We start from the raw sequence: 14,980 nt of genomic DNA, 5'->3' as shown, positions 1-14,980 counted from the left end.
ATATGAATGTGCAGAAAGCTTTGAAATAAAGGAATTCCAAGTTGCAGAAACTATCTGAAGCCTGCATCCCAAGCAGGGGGAGAGAATCACAGGAAAAGGTTGCAGACCAAACTGGATGAGCAAGCATCTCAAATAGGCTCTTAAGAGAAAGCAGAAATCTTCCATTCCTTGTAAGCTACGAAGGATCAGCAAGGAAAGCCACCTCTTGGAGATCAGAAAGTGTAGGGATAAAGTGAGATCTGCCAAAAGCCAGAGTTGGACCTTGCAAAGGAAATTAAAAACTGAAATTTAAAAGGTTCTATAGTCCTATAAATACAAGGAAAGAATGAGTGGGACCCTAAGCACTGAGGATAGGGTGGAGACTAAAGATAATCTAGGCATGGCCCAACACCTAAATGAATGCTTTGCATCAGTTTTTAATAAGGGTAATGAGGAGCTTAGGGCTAGTGGCAGGGTGTCCAATGGAAATGAGGATATGGAAGTACAAATTACCACATCTGAAGTGGAAGTCAAACTCAAACAGCTTAATGGGTCCAAATCAGGGGGCCTGGATAATCTCCATCCAAGAATATTAAATGAACTGGCACATGAAATTGCAAGCCCAATAGCAAGGATTTTTAATTAATCTGTAAAGGTTATGGGTCAGACCCTAAATGGAAGAATTTCTAATATAGTACCTATTTTTAAGAAAGGAAAAAAGTGATCCAGGAAACTACAGGCCTGTTAGTTTGACCTCAGTTGTATTCAAAGTCTTGGAAGAAATGTTGAAAGCGAAAGTAGTTAAGGACATAGAGGTAAATGGTAACGGAGATAAAATACAACATTGTACAAAAGGTGCCAGACCAACATGATCACTTTTGTTAATAAGATAACTGTTTTTTTTTTTAGATTGGAGCTACTGTATTTCCTATCTACCTGGATTTCAGTAAGGCATTTGATATATTTCCACATGGGAATTTATTAGTTAAATTGGAGAAGATGGGGAATAATACGAGAATTAAAAGTGCAGATAAGAAACTGGTTAAAAGGGAAACTAATTCATAGAAGTGTAGGACTGGAAGGGACATCCATAGCCATTTGTTTCAATGCTGAATCACCCTGACAGTTAGGAAGTTTTTCCTAATGTCCAACCTAAACCTCCCTTGCTGCAATTTAAGTCCAGTGCTTCTTGTCCTATCTCAGAAGTTAATGAGAATTTTTTACCCTCTTCCTTGAAACAACCTTTTATGTACTTGAAGACTTATGTCCCCCCTCAGTGTTCTCCAAACTAAACAAACCCATTTTTTTCAATCTTTCCTCATAGCTCTAGACCTTTAATAATTTTTGTTGCTCTCCTCTGGACTTTCTCCAATTTGCACACATCTTTCCTGAAATGTGGCATCCTGAACTGGACACAATTCTCCAGCTTAGGGCTTATTAGCCTGGAGTAGAGTGGAAGAATTACTTCTCATGTCTTGCTTACAACACTCCTGCTAACACATCTGTAGCAAGGTGGTCACCCGCTCCTGCCTGGAAGATCTTAAAAGCTAGCCCTTGGAGAGGGCTAGGGCTGGGAGCCTTAGACTGAGCTAACTGGGGGAAGTGGCTGCAGCTGGGGCCAGGCCCCAAACAGACTCAGCTGGCCCTATAAAGGCAGGGAAGTCAGGGGCAGACAGACAGCTCTCTCTGTGTAGAGAGAGAAGGGCCTGGCTGCAAGGGAGCTGAGCAGGGTACTGGGAGTGGAGCAGGGCAGGGGGAAGGCTAGAGGAGCTGGGGAGCTCCAGCCTGGAAAACCCCCAGGTTGTGGGCCTAGCTAAGGGCCTAAGACCAGTACCGGGGCTGCAGAGGGGCAGCCCAGCTATTGAGAGAGGCAGCAGGTCCAGCTGAACCTTGCCTGTGATGAGTGGCATATACTGCAGTCTGCCGCAGGGAGTGGGGCTAGATGGTGACTGGCAGTAGCCTTATACTGAGGCAAGGTGGGGATAGAGGGTTGGGGGTTCCCCTGGGAGGGGGAGGCCTAGAACTGTGGGGGGTACTACTAGGGGGCAGCACCCAGAGAAAGGGGCACCGGGGTCCTGGGAGGGACACGGGGCCAGTGGCAAAGCAGGACACCAGCCCACAGAGGGCGTTCCACTGGACTGAGCTAATTCCCAGAGACAACCAGCAGGAGGTGCTGCAGTGGTGAGTCCCAACCCTGTCACAACATCCCAGAATGATGTGGTTTTTTGTTTTGTTTTTTGCAACAGTGTTACACTGTTGACTTGTATTTAGCTTGTGATCCACTATAATCCTGATCCCTTTCCACAGTACTCTGTCCTAGGCAGTCATTCCCCATTTTCCCATTTTGTACAAAGGTGAATTTTCAGGCTGGAGGGAGTGGAGTTCCTTTGGTCTTGGGACCAATCTCTATCTTATTTAACATTTTTATTAATGACCTTAGCACAAAAAGTCAGTGTGCTAATAACATATGTGGATGACACAAAATTGGGAGTATTGCCAATACAGAGTAGGACAAGAATATCCTACAGAAAGATCTGGAGGACCTAGAAAACTGGAGTAATTAAAAATGGGATGAAATTTAATAGTGAAAAGTGGTGTTAGTCCCTAAGTGCATAAGAATTTTTGCTATATGCTGGAGACATATCAACTGGAAGTGACAGAGGTGGAGAAAGACCTGGGTGTATTGGTTGATCACAGGATGACTTTGAGCTGCCACTGTGATGCAGCTATGAAAAAGGTTAATTAAATCCTAAAATGCATCAGGTGAGATTTCCAGTAGAAATAGGGAAATGTTATTGACATTACACAAGGCACTGGTGAGTGTTTATCTAGCATACTGTGTGCTATTCTGAACCCCCATGTTAAGAAACATTAATTCAAACTGGAACAGGTGCAGAAAAGGGTTACTTGGATGATCAGAGGAATGGAAAACTGCCTTATGAGAAGAGACTCAAGGAGCTTGGCGTGTTAGCCTAACAAAATGAAGGTTGAGGGGAGACGATTGCTCATCAGTGGGATAAATACCAGGGAGGGACAGGGGATATTTAAGTTAAATGCCAATGTTGACACAAGAACAAATGGCTATAAACTACCATCAACAGGTCCGAGGCTTGAAATTAGATGAAGGTTTCTAACCATCAAAGGAATGGCGTTCTGGAACAGCCTTCCAAGGGAAGCAGTGAGGGCAAAAAAACATACTGGTTTCAAGACTGAAATTGATAAGTTTATGGCAAGGATGGTATGATTGCTTACAATGGCATGTGGTCCATCTGCAAAAATCTCCAGTGGCCAGAAATAGGACACTAGATAGGGAGGTCTCCGAGTTACTACAGAGAATTCTTTCCCAGGTATATGGCTGATGGGTCCTGCTGACATGTTCTGTGTTCAACTGATCACCATAGTTAAGGTTAGGAAGGAATTTTCCCCCAGGTCAGATTTGCAGAGGCCCTGGGTTTTTTTGCCTTCCTCTACAATATGGTGCCTGGCCACTTGCTGGTTTAAACTAGAGCAAGTCACGGATTCTCTGTAACTTGAAGTCTTTAAACCATTATTTGAGGACTTCAGTAACTCAGCCAGAGGTTAGGGGTCTATTTCAGGAGTGGGTGAGGTTCTGTGGCCTGCAAAGTGCAGGAAGTCACACTACATGATCACAATGGTTCCTTCTGGCCTTAAAGTCTAATTGCTTTTTTTCCATTTCAACCAAAAACAACTTTTGCCCCATAGGCAATAATAACCTTCAATATTGCTCCACTCCCTTTAAAAACAACAAACCGCACAAGACACCTGTTATTTTGCTGGAGAAAAACAGCTCCTGCACTGCATGCACACCATCATTTACAAAAACTCACCTCACTTAATAGACAGACCCAGGGAGAGAGAGAAAATAGCAAAAATGTCATGAGCATCACTACAATAACAAAAATGGGAATGATGAATTATCACTACTAGGAAAATGCAAAAAAATGTCTAGGCTGAATATTTGCAAGTGTTTTTGTGGAAAAACAAACTTCTTAGTGACTAGTTTGTGGAGTAAAAATTATTTTATTGCAGCTCTGCTAACAAAGGCTCTGCACACTTCAGTGTAATTTCTGTAGTCTGTATCCCATGAACCCAGGCCATAAATCATCAAGCAAGTACAGTTTATGCTTAGTCTAGCACCCCTCCAAATCACTGGGAGTGGCATACATTCTTTATGGGTTAGTAGAAATATATCAGGGTCACCACTCTCACTTAAAGAAGCTTGAATGGTTTTCTTAAAAGCACAGATCCTTTTTCCAAAATCTTCACCTCCCCTTCACTGTTCATCCAAAACCAAAAATAACCCCCTCCCTCAAAAAAAAGTCTAAAAATGTGTGCATCCTTTTTAATCTCTTCTAGGAATGGGCAATACCTGCGATACTTTTGTTATTGGCTCTGCCAACTTTCCTCAGATGCATGAACATTTTATTAAACTGAAACCATGAGTGAATTGTTCAGGGTCTAATTTTATTCTAGTACAAAAAGGTCATGTTTGAGGAGGAGGAAGAGGTGCTTGGGGGGGGGGGGTGGAAGAATGGTTCTGATTTTTTTTGCCCCTCTGTCTAGTCATTTCTCTTTCTGAACACTTTTCAAAGTATTCTTTATTTAAAAAAAATTAGTACAATGGGGCAAATTTGTATGTGTGTGTGTGTGTGTGTGTATATATATATATATATAATGTTGCATCTCTATGCAAGGCAGTATTTTCTTGTATACTTGACCTTGCAACTGCAAGTTGTGGCCCTAGTTGGCATGGGAATTCTGAACTCAAGTAGGATTAACTAGTGGGCTCATTTTGTATGTCCGTAATACCAGTTGGGATTCCCTCAGAGACCTTTTCCACTCAACTGATCCAGAACATGTTGCCAGCTCTCTGGGATCCAACAATTCAGTTTAGCTCCAGCTAGTCACTTAGGTTACTTCATTAGCCAAGTAACAGCTCTAGGTCCACACTTGGCAGGCCCAGACACTGGGGATTTAGGTATAGTTGATACCACTATTCCAAATCATATCTCACACTACACAGTTTATGTACATTTTTTTCCTAGCTACTAACATCTGTACTTCTTGAATCTAATTGGTTTGGACACTGTATTGGTCCTTACATGATCCATCATATATGTTCTCACCTTAGCGACACTTCAAGCTTATCAGTTCAGTGTGTTCTGGCTTATCTCAGCAAGCCCAAAAATACTATCTTCAAATCAAACTATAGGCAAGCTTACTAATGCCCAGCAAGATCTATGCCTACACTACCCAGAGTGCCTTTCCACCTCAGACATTTCATAGCAATTCTGTTATTTGAGATCTGGTGCAAACAAAGATTTGGGCCACTCTTTTTGATGCAATATGTTCGGGGGGAGTGGGGTATTAAACATATTCACACAAAGAGTGCCTATACCCTTCATGAAATGGAATCATGGAGATCTGGTAATATCTTTGTTTCCTCTTTAAACAGAGTCCCTAAATCAACACCTGGAATGTCTCAAACTCTTTGGAGATGAAACTGAAGGTCAGATCCTTGAAAGTCTAAATGGGATTCTTCTGGCTCTTGCCGAAAACAGTTAAGTATGCCTCCGAACCATTTTTGATTGCCTAGTCACACAAGCAGACTTCCTGTGGCCTTTTCACATATCATGACTCTATCTATTAGATAAGGAGATCCCACCACCCAAAACAGAGAACAGGGCATTTTAGGAGTGAAGTCTCTGCTGCAAACAGGCTAATGGATAAATTAATTTGTCCTACTCTACCAGGAGAGTGCTTTAAGGCAGCAATATAAAAAACAATATCAGGCTCCTAGCTAATGGACCCATAAATTCAGTTTTACTGGGTTAGAAAATAAAATCTAGAGCTGGTCAGAAACTTGAACTTCCGTTCCATGGGAAATTCTGACATTTTGAGGAAAAAATAACTCCAAATTGGAAAGAACCAAAACTTTGAAATTAATTAAATTCTGAACATTTAAATTTTGGGGATATTGAAAAATATAGTTTTGGCAACATTGGTTCATTTTCACTTTAACATTGAACTTTGAAATTGTTTTCTCAAGGAAGAGGGATTAGAGAGGCAGCAGAGCAGGGTGAGGTGAGGTGTACAAGACTTCCAGATCTTCAGAAGTGCTCTGCAAGTGCGTGTATTTTGGCACTGATCTATCCTCCCTTACCTTGTCAGCATGCTGATGGCAGAAGTTGGCTGGGTTCCCTCAGAAATAGCCCTGGATAGGACCCAGAGAGAATTAAAACATTTCTGAGCTCTATCTAGCTGTTTCTCATGCTATGAGTACTTAATTTCCTACTCCCTGATTGTCGCACAGAAATTCAAGAGTCTGCATAGGACAGATGTTCCCACACCAGCATAACCCTGTAGAGCCCCAGCAGACAGGTTTCTAGGGATTCCCAGGGAGTTGTGTGGGGAGATATTTGAGGGTTGCTGGTTAGATCTGTCAATGGCGGGGACGATCCAGCCTTGAGTATTTAGCTTCTCAGTGGAAATGTCCTATTAGTCCTCAAAGGGTACTTGAAACTAATGAATTGTAAGCCAGCTGCTTGAACTGAGGTTCTTTATTGGAAGATGGACAACTGTAGAACCTTAAGAGTAAATGAGAGCTGGGGGGAGGGAGGTTAAGCAGAGGAGAAATAATTGGGTTAGCCTTAAAACAAACAACTACATTCCCTTCTAAGCAGAGATTTACAAAAGGGAGTTATATCTGCTGATTCAGAACTATAGCCATTAGCTACAGTGTAGTTAAGATGATATGAAAAGACTTATTGAAGCTGCTGGCCTGTTCCCTATTCCATTTAAATAAATCATTTGAGCAATGTCTTATTTTAGCTACCTATGATCCAGAAATACAGCAGCAATTCAACTGCATTCAACTTTACAAAGTTGGAAGTTCTGTTACTACTGTAACAAATTTCAGTCTACAGTTTGATCACATTGTACACTTCCACTCTGTTCCTCATTGTTCATGGTGTGTGGTTGGTCATTTTGGTCACAAGTTATTATTTTTGCTCCCTGATTGGATTAGTGAATCATTTTAAACAGGAAAATAATGAACAAACTTCAGTGGCACAGCTATGGGCACCCGTATGGCCCCACAATATGCCAACATTTTTATGGCTAACCTGGAACAACTCTTCCTCAGCTCTCGTCCACTCACACCCCTTCTCTACCTACGCTACATTGATGACATCTTCATCATCTGGACCCATGGAAAGGAGACTCTGGAAGAATTCCACCATGATTTCAACAGCTTCCACCCCACCATCAATGTCAGCCTGGACCAATCTACACGGGAGGTCCACTTCCTAGACACCATGATACAAATAAGTGACGGTCACGTTAACACCACCCAATACTGAAAACCCACTGCTATGCCTACCTTCATGCATCCAGCTTCCATCCCGGACACACCACACAATCCATCGTCTACAGCCAAGCGCTGATGTACAACTGCATTTGCTCCAACCCCTCAGACTGAGACCAACACCTACAAGATCTTCACCAAACATTCTCAAAACTACGATACCCACACAAGGAAATAAAGAAACAAATCAACAGAGCCAGATGTGTACCCAGAAGCCTCCTGCTGCAAGACAAGCCCAAGAAAGAAACCAACAGAACTCCAGTGACCATCACCTACAGTCCTCAGCTTAAACCTCTCCAACGCCTCATCAGTGATCTACAACCCATCCTGGACAATGATCCCTCGCTTTCACAGACCTTGGGAGGCAGGCCAGTCCTTGCCCACAGACAACCCACTAACCTTAAGCATATTCTCACCAGCAACCACACATCACACCATAGTAACTCTAACTCGGGAACCAATCCATGCAACAAACCTCAATGCCAACTCTGTTCACATATCTACACCAGCGACACCATTACAGGACCTAACCAGATCAGCTACAACGTCACTGGTTCATTCACCTGCATGTCCACCAATGTTATATACGCCATCATGTGCCAGCAATGCCCCGCTGCTACGTACATCGGCCAAACTGGACAGTCCCTACATAAAAGGATAAATGGATACAAGTCAGATATTCAGAATGACAATATACAAAAACCTGTAGGAGAACACTTCAACCTCCCTGGACACACACAATAGCAGATTTAAAGGTAGCCATCGTACAGCAAAAAAACTTCAGGATCAGACTTCAAAGAGAAACTGCTGAGCTTTAGTTCATTTGCAAATTTGACACCATCAGCTCAGGATTAAACAAAGACTGTGAATGGCTAGCCAACTACAAAAGCAGTTTCTCCTCCCTTGGTGTTCACACCTCAACTGCTAGAAGAGGGCCTCATCCTCCCTGACTGAACTAACCTCATTATCTCTAGACTGATTCTTGCCTGCATATTTATACCTGCCTCTGGAAATTTCTATTACATGCGTCTGACGAAGTGGGTATTCACCCATGAAAGCTTATGCTCCAATACATCTGTTAGTCTATAAGGTGTCACAGGACTCTTAGTCTGAATCTGTAAAAAGCAACAAACACGGCTACCCCTCTGAAACTTCTACTAGGAATTTTCATATGAATAAACATCTGTGCTAAAATTCCTGAAATAGTTTGGATTTGTGACCATCTTCAGGAATAAACCATGTTTATCCAAATAATCACACATGATGAATATTACAGTAGAATTTCAACGTTATATACATCAGAGTTACAAACGGATCAGTCAACCACAAACCTCATTTGGAACTGGAAGAACACAATCAGGCAGCAGCAGACCCCCCACCCCCACCCCCCCTGCCAAAAAAAAAAAAATCACACATACAGTACTGTAGTAAATGTAAATTACTAAAAAAATAAAGGGAAAGCAGATTTTTTTTCTTTTCTGCATAGCAAAGTTTCAAAGCTTTATTAAGTCAATGTTCAGTTGTAAAGAACCATAATGTTTTGTTCAGAGTTATGAACATTTCAGGGTTATGAACAATCACCATTCCCCAGGTACTTTATTTAAAAACCACACATCCTTTCATCTCACCATCTGCTCACCCCCACTTTTCAGACTCCCAAAGAAAAGATGAGGAAACCGAAAAGATGAAAACAGTAGGCTGTTGCAGATTAGAGGAATGTTATAAAAGCCAACCTAATTTGAAGCCACCTTTCTACTGGACATCTGGGAAACACTGTTCTTTCTTTATCATCAAGGGGTCAGCTCACACTCGTTCACCCTGGGTTTAAATATTAAAGCTGCAGACAGAGACAGTCATCTATACTATACAAGCTAGATCTCACTTTCCATTCTCTGAAGCATTGTCAACCTATTAGTGTTAATTCCAGAGGCTGCTGTGTAGAAAGGTCTGGCAGTCCCAACCTATCCCCAGAGCCCTTTGCTTCTCCCAAGTATGTTGCATGAAAAATAAAATAAAACCACGCACCTTTGAAGATTCAGTAAATAGGCCTGTCTAAGGGCTAATGTTTTCTTATTTGCTGCTTCACTTATGTTTTGCTGAGGTGGTGGTGGGTTGGTTTTACCTGTCAGCATTCGCTTGGCAGTAGTTGCTTCTCCTTCAGAGCTTGGGGATTTATTCAGTTGCCATGGCAATGTGGCCTGCATTTGAAGGTTAGACAGTGTGCTTTCGTACAACACACGTGCATTTGACAGCTCTTGAAAGAAACCCACTAATCATATTTTCAGAACTTTATTCTACCTCCTCATTTAATTTATTTCAGACATCGACCCTTGAGGAACCTCAAGAATAAATGTTCAAGTGAATTTCAACTATTCTTGTGCTCTCTCCCCCTCCCCCACCTGCAGAGAGGATGTCATAAGAGCTCTTATGCCTACTCAATGGGATGCAAGGATCCCTCTGTTCTGGAGTGGATCTTGCCCAGTACTGCCAGCCGTCTTCATTACTTGTCCACAAGTAAGAGGTTGCAGGACTGGACTCACTGTTAGAAATGCACAAGAGATTCTCTAGGTCATTTTCCTGCATAACAAAGACTTGCATAATTTGGCACAGATGGTATTTTCTGCACACAGGGGCACAGGCCTGGAAAAACAGAAGATGTATTTAAGGATTCAGGTATATTAGAACAGTAGCACTGGGGAAGCTTGCAACTGTCAGCACAGGCATTTGCTTTGGCACCAAATTCCTCAATCAAAAATATTATGCAAATGCTGATTGGAGCTCAATATTTAAAGTTGTGCTGAGTTTTGTACACAAGCCTCTTGTAATCTTATTCTTAATCTAAGAAGAAAATCGTGTTAGCTGTTTGCAGCAATATTTAGCTTGTTATTTGCAACTTTTTACAAACATGTTAGTTTTACTTATTATAGTGTATGCTGTTACTTAGAGTTTCATTAGAAGAAATTGTGCTTTTAGAAAACGTGTCCAAAAAAACCTCAGATTACATGTTCCCTTTCTTCAGTATCCAGAAACATGTGATCATTTTAGATTTTTAGAGCAACAATAGAAAGTCTTTTGAAAGTAAAGGTGAATCACAAACACCATGCTAGACCATGATAGTGAGATGCCTATCATCACAGAGCTAATAACAGCTGTGTTATATTGTTGTAGTTCAAGCAAAGTAATAAAATGTTTAGAAATGCCTAGCACGATTTCAGTCTTTAAATGTCACTTGTGTATGATAATGGCCTATTTGCCAGAGTTGGGGCTTGTTTGTTTAAAAATAAATAAAAAGTTTGGTGGTCAATTCATTTTAGCAGATAATCTTTTGTTTTTTAAAAAGAAGAACAGGAGTACTTGTGGCACCTTAGAGACTAACAAATTTATTAGAGCATAAGCTTTCGTGGACTACAGCCCACTTCTTCGGATGCATATAGAATGGAACATATAATGAGGAGATATATATACACACATACAGAGAGCATAAACAGGTGGGAGTTGTCTTACTAACTCTGAGAGGCCAATTAATTAAGAGAAAGTTTGTTTTTTAAAGTTTCTTTATTACTATCTACATACAACATGGAATTATTCCAGGATAGCGTACGAAGGAAGTTGTCTTTTCATGATGGAAGGTATGCATGACTGACTATAGCATAAGGCAACCCATTACGCTAGGAAAAATATTTTTATGACCAGGCTGAGTCCCACTTTTTCTATTGAAGTTTTAGCCTCCTTCAGCCAGTGTCAAAGCATAAAAAGACTTATATCAGCCAGTGCTCAAAGAGTAGCATTTCTTACAGCCCTTTGTCAAAAGACCAGCCTTCCCTCTCCCACCACTCTCCCCAGCTGACATGAGTCTGTGTTTGTTTATATATCCATCCTCCAGAAGACCCCGTGTCCTGATGACAATTAGACTTGAGTCAGCAGGAATTCCTGTTGTGGGGTAGGTGTATAATGTCAGTCCTAATTGCTAGGAGCAGCTAGCTCTACAGCTGCTGGATGACAGGCCAGACACCATCCACCATTCATTTCTCACAGTCAGAGAAGAGGGAAATGTTTCCCTCTTAGGTCTGACACATAGGGTCCCATTCAGCAAGGTTCTTAAGCACTTACCTGACTTTGAACAAATGAGTAGTCCTAGTGACAGCATATGCTTAAAGTTAGGCAGGCACCTAAGTACCTTGCTGAATCAGTACCTTGATTCCAACACTGCCTAGACCTCTACAGAAACCATGAAGGCAAATACAGTAAATAAATCAAATTCATTGCTGCTACTGTTAACTTTCTTTATCATTGCAGAGCAAAGATCCTCCAGCCTACTCAGAGACACTGGGATTTTCCCAACTTTAGCTCAAATTCTCAAAGGCAATTCAAACTGTGCAGTAAAGGCAGCCGAGGTGATTGCAGAGATAGCAAAGAATGGTACGTAAAGTGGGTAAAGTGTTCCAAATAATGTTGAACCCATTATTCCTGTATACTTTCAATCTACTTATCTGTTTTATGGATGCTAATTATTGGCCTTGCAGTTGATGTATTGGTTTTATTTCAACAAGGCAAGTTCCTAGCAGCTTCTCTCCTCTGTCTGTGCAGAGGAAATGAAGAAGCCATGTATCGATGCAGGTTTGGTTCTAGCTTTGGTACCTCTGCTGGAAAGCACGGACCAAGAGACGTTGCTTCATGCTGGGAGGGCCATTGGCCGCATCTGCTATGAAAACAGTAAGTACTCAATTTGCTGAAGGAGTGCTGTACATTCTGGCTACAGTAGCAAAGTTGTGAGGTTTTTTTTTTAACATGGGCTTTTTACTTAGACTGAGGCTAACGTGCTTTATACGTAGTGCTATGCGCCAGTGGTGCTAGTTCAGTTTCCAATTGCTTCTACAATAGACACATACTAGCAAACACAGCATGGTTTTGACAACAAGGGGACTATAATTAAGGGGTTAGATTCACTTTTGGATAACTTTTTTTTACTCATTGTAATTACAGTAAGTTAATACCAACCCCCCAGCCAAATCATTTAAGTAGCTTTCACTTAGGAACAGCATGTTTTATTAAACTGCCTCTTACTAAGTTGCAATTATTATTTGTATTACAATAGTGCCTAGAGACCCCAAGTGAGATCGGGGCCCCATTGTGCTAAGCATTGTACATGCATACAATAAGAGACACTTCCTGCCCCAAAGAGGTTAGTCTAAATAGACAAGACAAAGGGAGGAAGGGAAACACAGAAACTGACTTGATCAAGATCACACAGGAAGTCAGTAGCAGAGAACTCGGATCTTCTGATTCCGCATCCATTGCTTTACCTACTGAACTGCACTGCCTCTCATGGTAAAACGTGTTTATAAAAACAATGCTGTTCCACTGTTAGGAAAATTTGCCATAGGGAACAATCTGGGCATATATTGTGGCATCTTTGATTTATTTTGATGAAACCCAAAACAGAATGCAACATGTTGGGAATTAAAATATTGTAGATGATAAGGCAGGTTGGATGCTTCAGAAGTGGAATACTTACAATTATCTGAGTCTGTCAGAAATCCCATAAATAAGTGGGAAAATAACCGTGTATATTTAGAGCCAGATTCTCACCTCTTGTAAACTGATGCAGCTCCATTGACTTTGGTGGCGCTATGCTGACATACACTAGCCGAGGATCTGGCTTCTCAGACATAAAAACACCATACAGAGAGGTGCTAAGCTGAAGTGCTGTTATATGTCCTAAGACTCTTTGGCACTGGAACAGCACAGATTACATACATCTCCATCTGAAAGAGAACAGCCGTTTAAACAATATGAAAGCATAATGCTGTCTTCCTTCTAGAGAACATACTGTAATGGTACATGTTTAGAACCTTTATCTTTCATAAAGGCATCTTCTCAGAAACAACCACAATTATTCTAGAATGCAAAGAGCTAAGTTTTGGCAGGGTCACAAACTTCATGTAAGATATAGGGTTGCACTGCCCCAGGAGCACACCTGGAACTAGACTGTGAACCAGAGTCATAATCTGGTTGCTAGTTCTCCTCCTGCTCCAGTGGGTAAAGTAACCTGAACCACCTCTAAGCCTGACACTCCAGTTCATTTGTACTGACTGATACACTGAGGGACCTACCTAAGATTCTGCCTGTTCCCACTCCCATACACCTGCATGAGGGCCAGGCATACATTTTTAACAGTGAGGGTAGTTAACCATTGGAACAATTTACCAAGGTATGACGGGATGTGACTCACCATATCCCTCCTTGCCATTTTGGAGATTCGCTCTTTAGGTCGGTACACCCTCTCCCGATGGTGCCTTGCCCGCTGTCACTTCTGCTCTCTGACCCATGTCACTCCAGGGACTATGGCATCCTCTTCATGACACAGCCCTCTGGCCATGTCACCATCTGTGCTCCCCCCTTCTGCAGATTAGTACTGCAGTCCAACTGTCCAGCCAATTCCAGTGGCAAGGACCCAGGCCCGCCAACTACTCCTGGTCCCAGCCCAAGGACCCTGTCGATGATAGCCATATTGTGTGTCTCCTTAATTCCCCTATGACTGCTATGCTTCCCTCAGCCTCTTCACTTGGTGTCCCAGCACCTCACCTTAAGGCCTTCAGACACTGCTCTCTATCCAAAGTACTGGCATGCCTTCCTCTTGCTAGGAACACAAACTTCCCTCCTTGAGCTCTATGCAGCTACTGATCCTGCACAACCCTGCAGCTCTTCTTATATTGGCTACTCCTCACAGCCTCTCTCCTATTGGCTGCTTCCCTGTGCAGCCTCCAAGGCCTCTATTAACCCCCTACATGCCCATGTGGGGCAGATACTCCATCACACAAGGGTTGTAGTGGATTCTACAGCACTGACCATTTTAAATTGAAGACTGGATGTTTTCCTACAAGATATGCTCTAGGAATTATTTTGAGGGATTTCTACAGCCTGTGTTATAAAGAAAATCAGACAAGATGATGGTCACAATGCCTTCTGGCCTTGAAATCTATGAATCTGTAATGGTCCTGAGAAGTTTGTTCTGAATCTTGTGCTGCTGCAGCTTTACCCGCCTGCTCCACAATTGAGAGCTATTGACGCTATCCACAATGAGGTAAGCAGTAATTAAATGATGACATCCTTAAAGCACTGCAAAACCTCATCTTAGTCTTCATTGTAGTCATCTCCTATGTTAGGCTGTTATATCATCTCTCATTGACATGTTCACTCCCGCTAACACCTCTTTTATAATGGCCTAACTGCTCAGCTCCCAAAAAGCAGTTTTATCATGAGGGTAGAGTTTAAGGATGCAGTTCTGGTCTTGTAATTTCACAGCAGAATTCTTCATTTTCCATCCACATGCAGAACTTCTATTGGATATATATTAACCTGAATTGGCAAGGTAAAACTCTTGTTAGTTTGGAAGGATAATGGAGTCAAGATCATGTGATATAAGGCCAGAATGGATGGACTAGTGTAATCAAAGTTTGATCTCCCTGAATTAATTCCTGTTTAACTAGAGCATTTTTTTTTTAAAAAAAAATCTTATCTTAAATTTAATATTTCCAGTGATAGATTATCCACCACAACCCAAATTGTTCCTATGGTTAATTATGCTCAGTTAAAATTTGCACCTCATTTCTA

At 41.7% G+C, this 14,980-nt stretch overlaps 1 protein-coding gene across 2 annotated transcripts in view; it reads left to right on the top strand.

Annotated features, from left to right (window-relative positions):
• The window catches only part of LOC128840687 (rap1 GTPase-GDP dissociation stimulator 1-like), a 57,277-nt gene that overhangs the window by 13,605 nt on the left and 28,692 nt on the right, over window positions 1-14,980 (top strand). Inside the window, exons 2-4 of one of the 2 annotated variants that reach the window (XM_054034986.1) lie at window positions 5,456-5,560; window positions 11,663-11,785; window positions 11,954-12,079. In XM_054034986.1, the coding sequence (XP_053890961.1) occupies window positions 5,456-5,560; window positions 11,663-11,785; window positions 11,954-12,079 (354 nt within the window). The remainder of the gene's footprint in view (window positions 1-5,455; window positions 5,561-11,662; window positions 11,786-11,953; window positions 12,080-14,980) is intronic. The other variant, XM_054034987.1, reaches the window with a different exon arrangement.

The sequence above is a fragment of the Malaclemys terrapin genome, chromosome 7, assembly GCF_027887155.1.
Source record: "Malaclemys terrapin pileata isolate rMalTer1 chromosome 7, rMalTer1.hap1, whole genome shotgun sequence".
Taxonomy (NCBI): Eukaryota; Metazoa; Chordata; order Testudines; family Emydidae; genus Malaclemys; species Malaclemys terrapin.
Note: the sequence above shows the minus strand (reverse complement) of the source record. Positions and strands in the feature narration are given on the sequence as shown.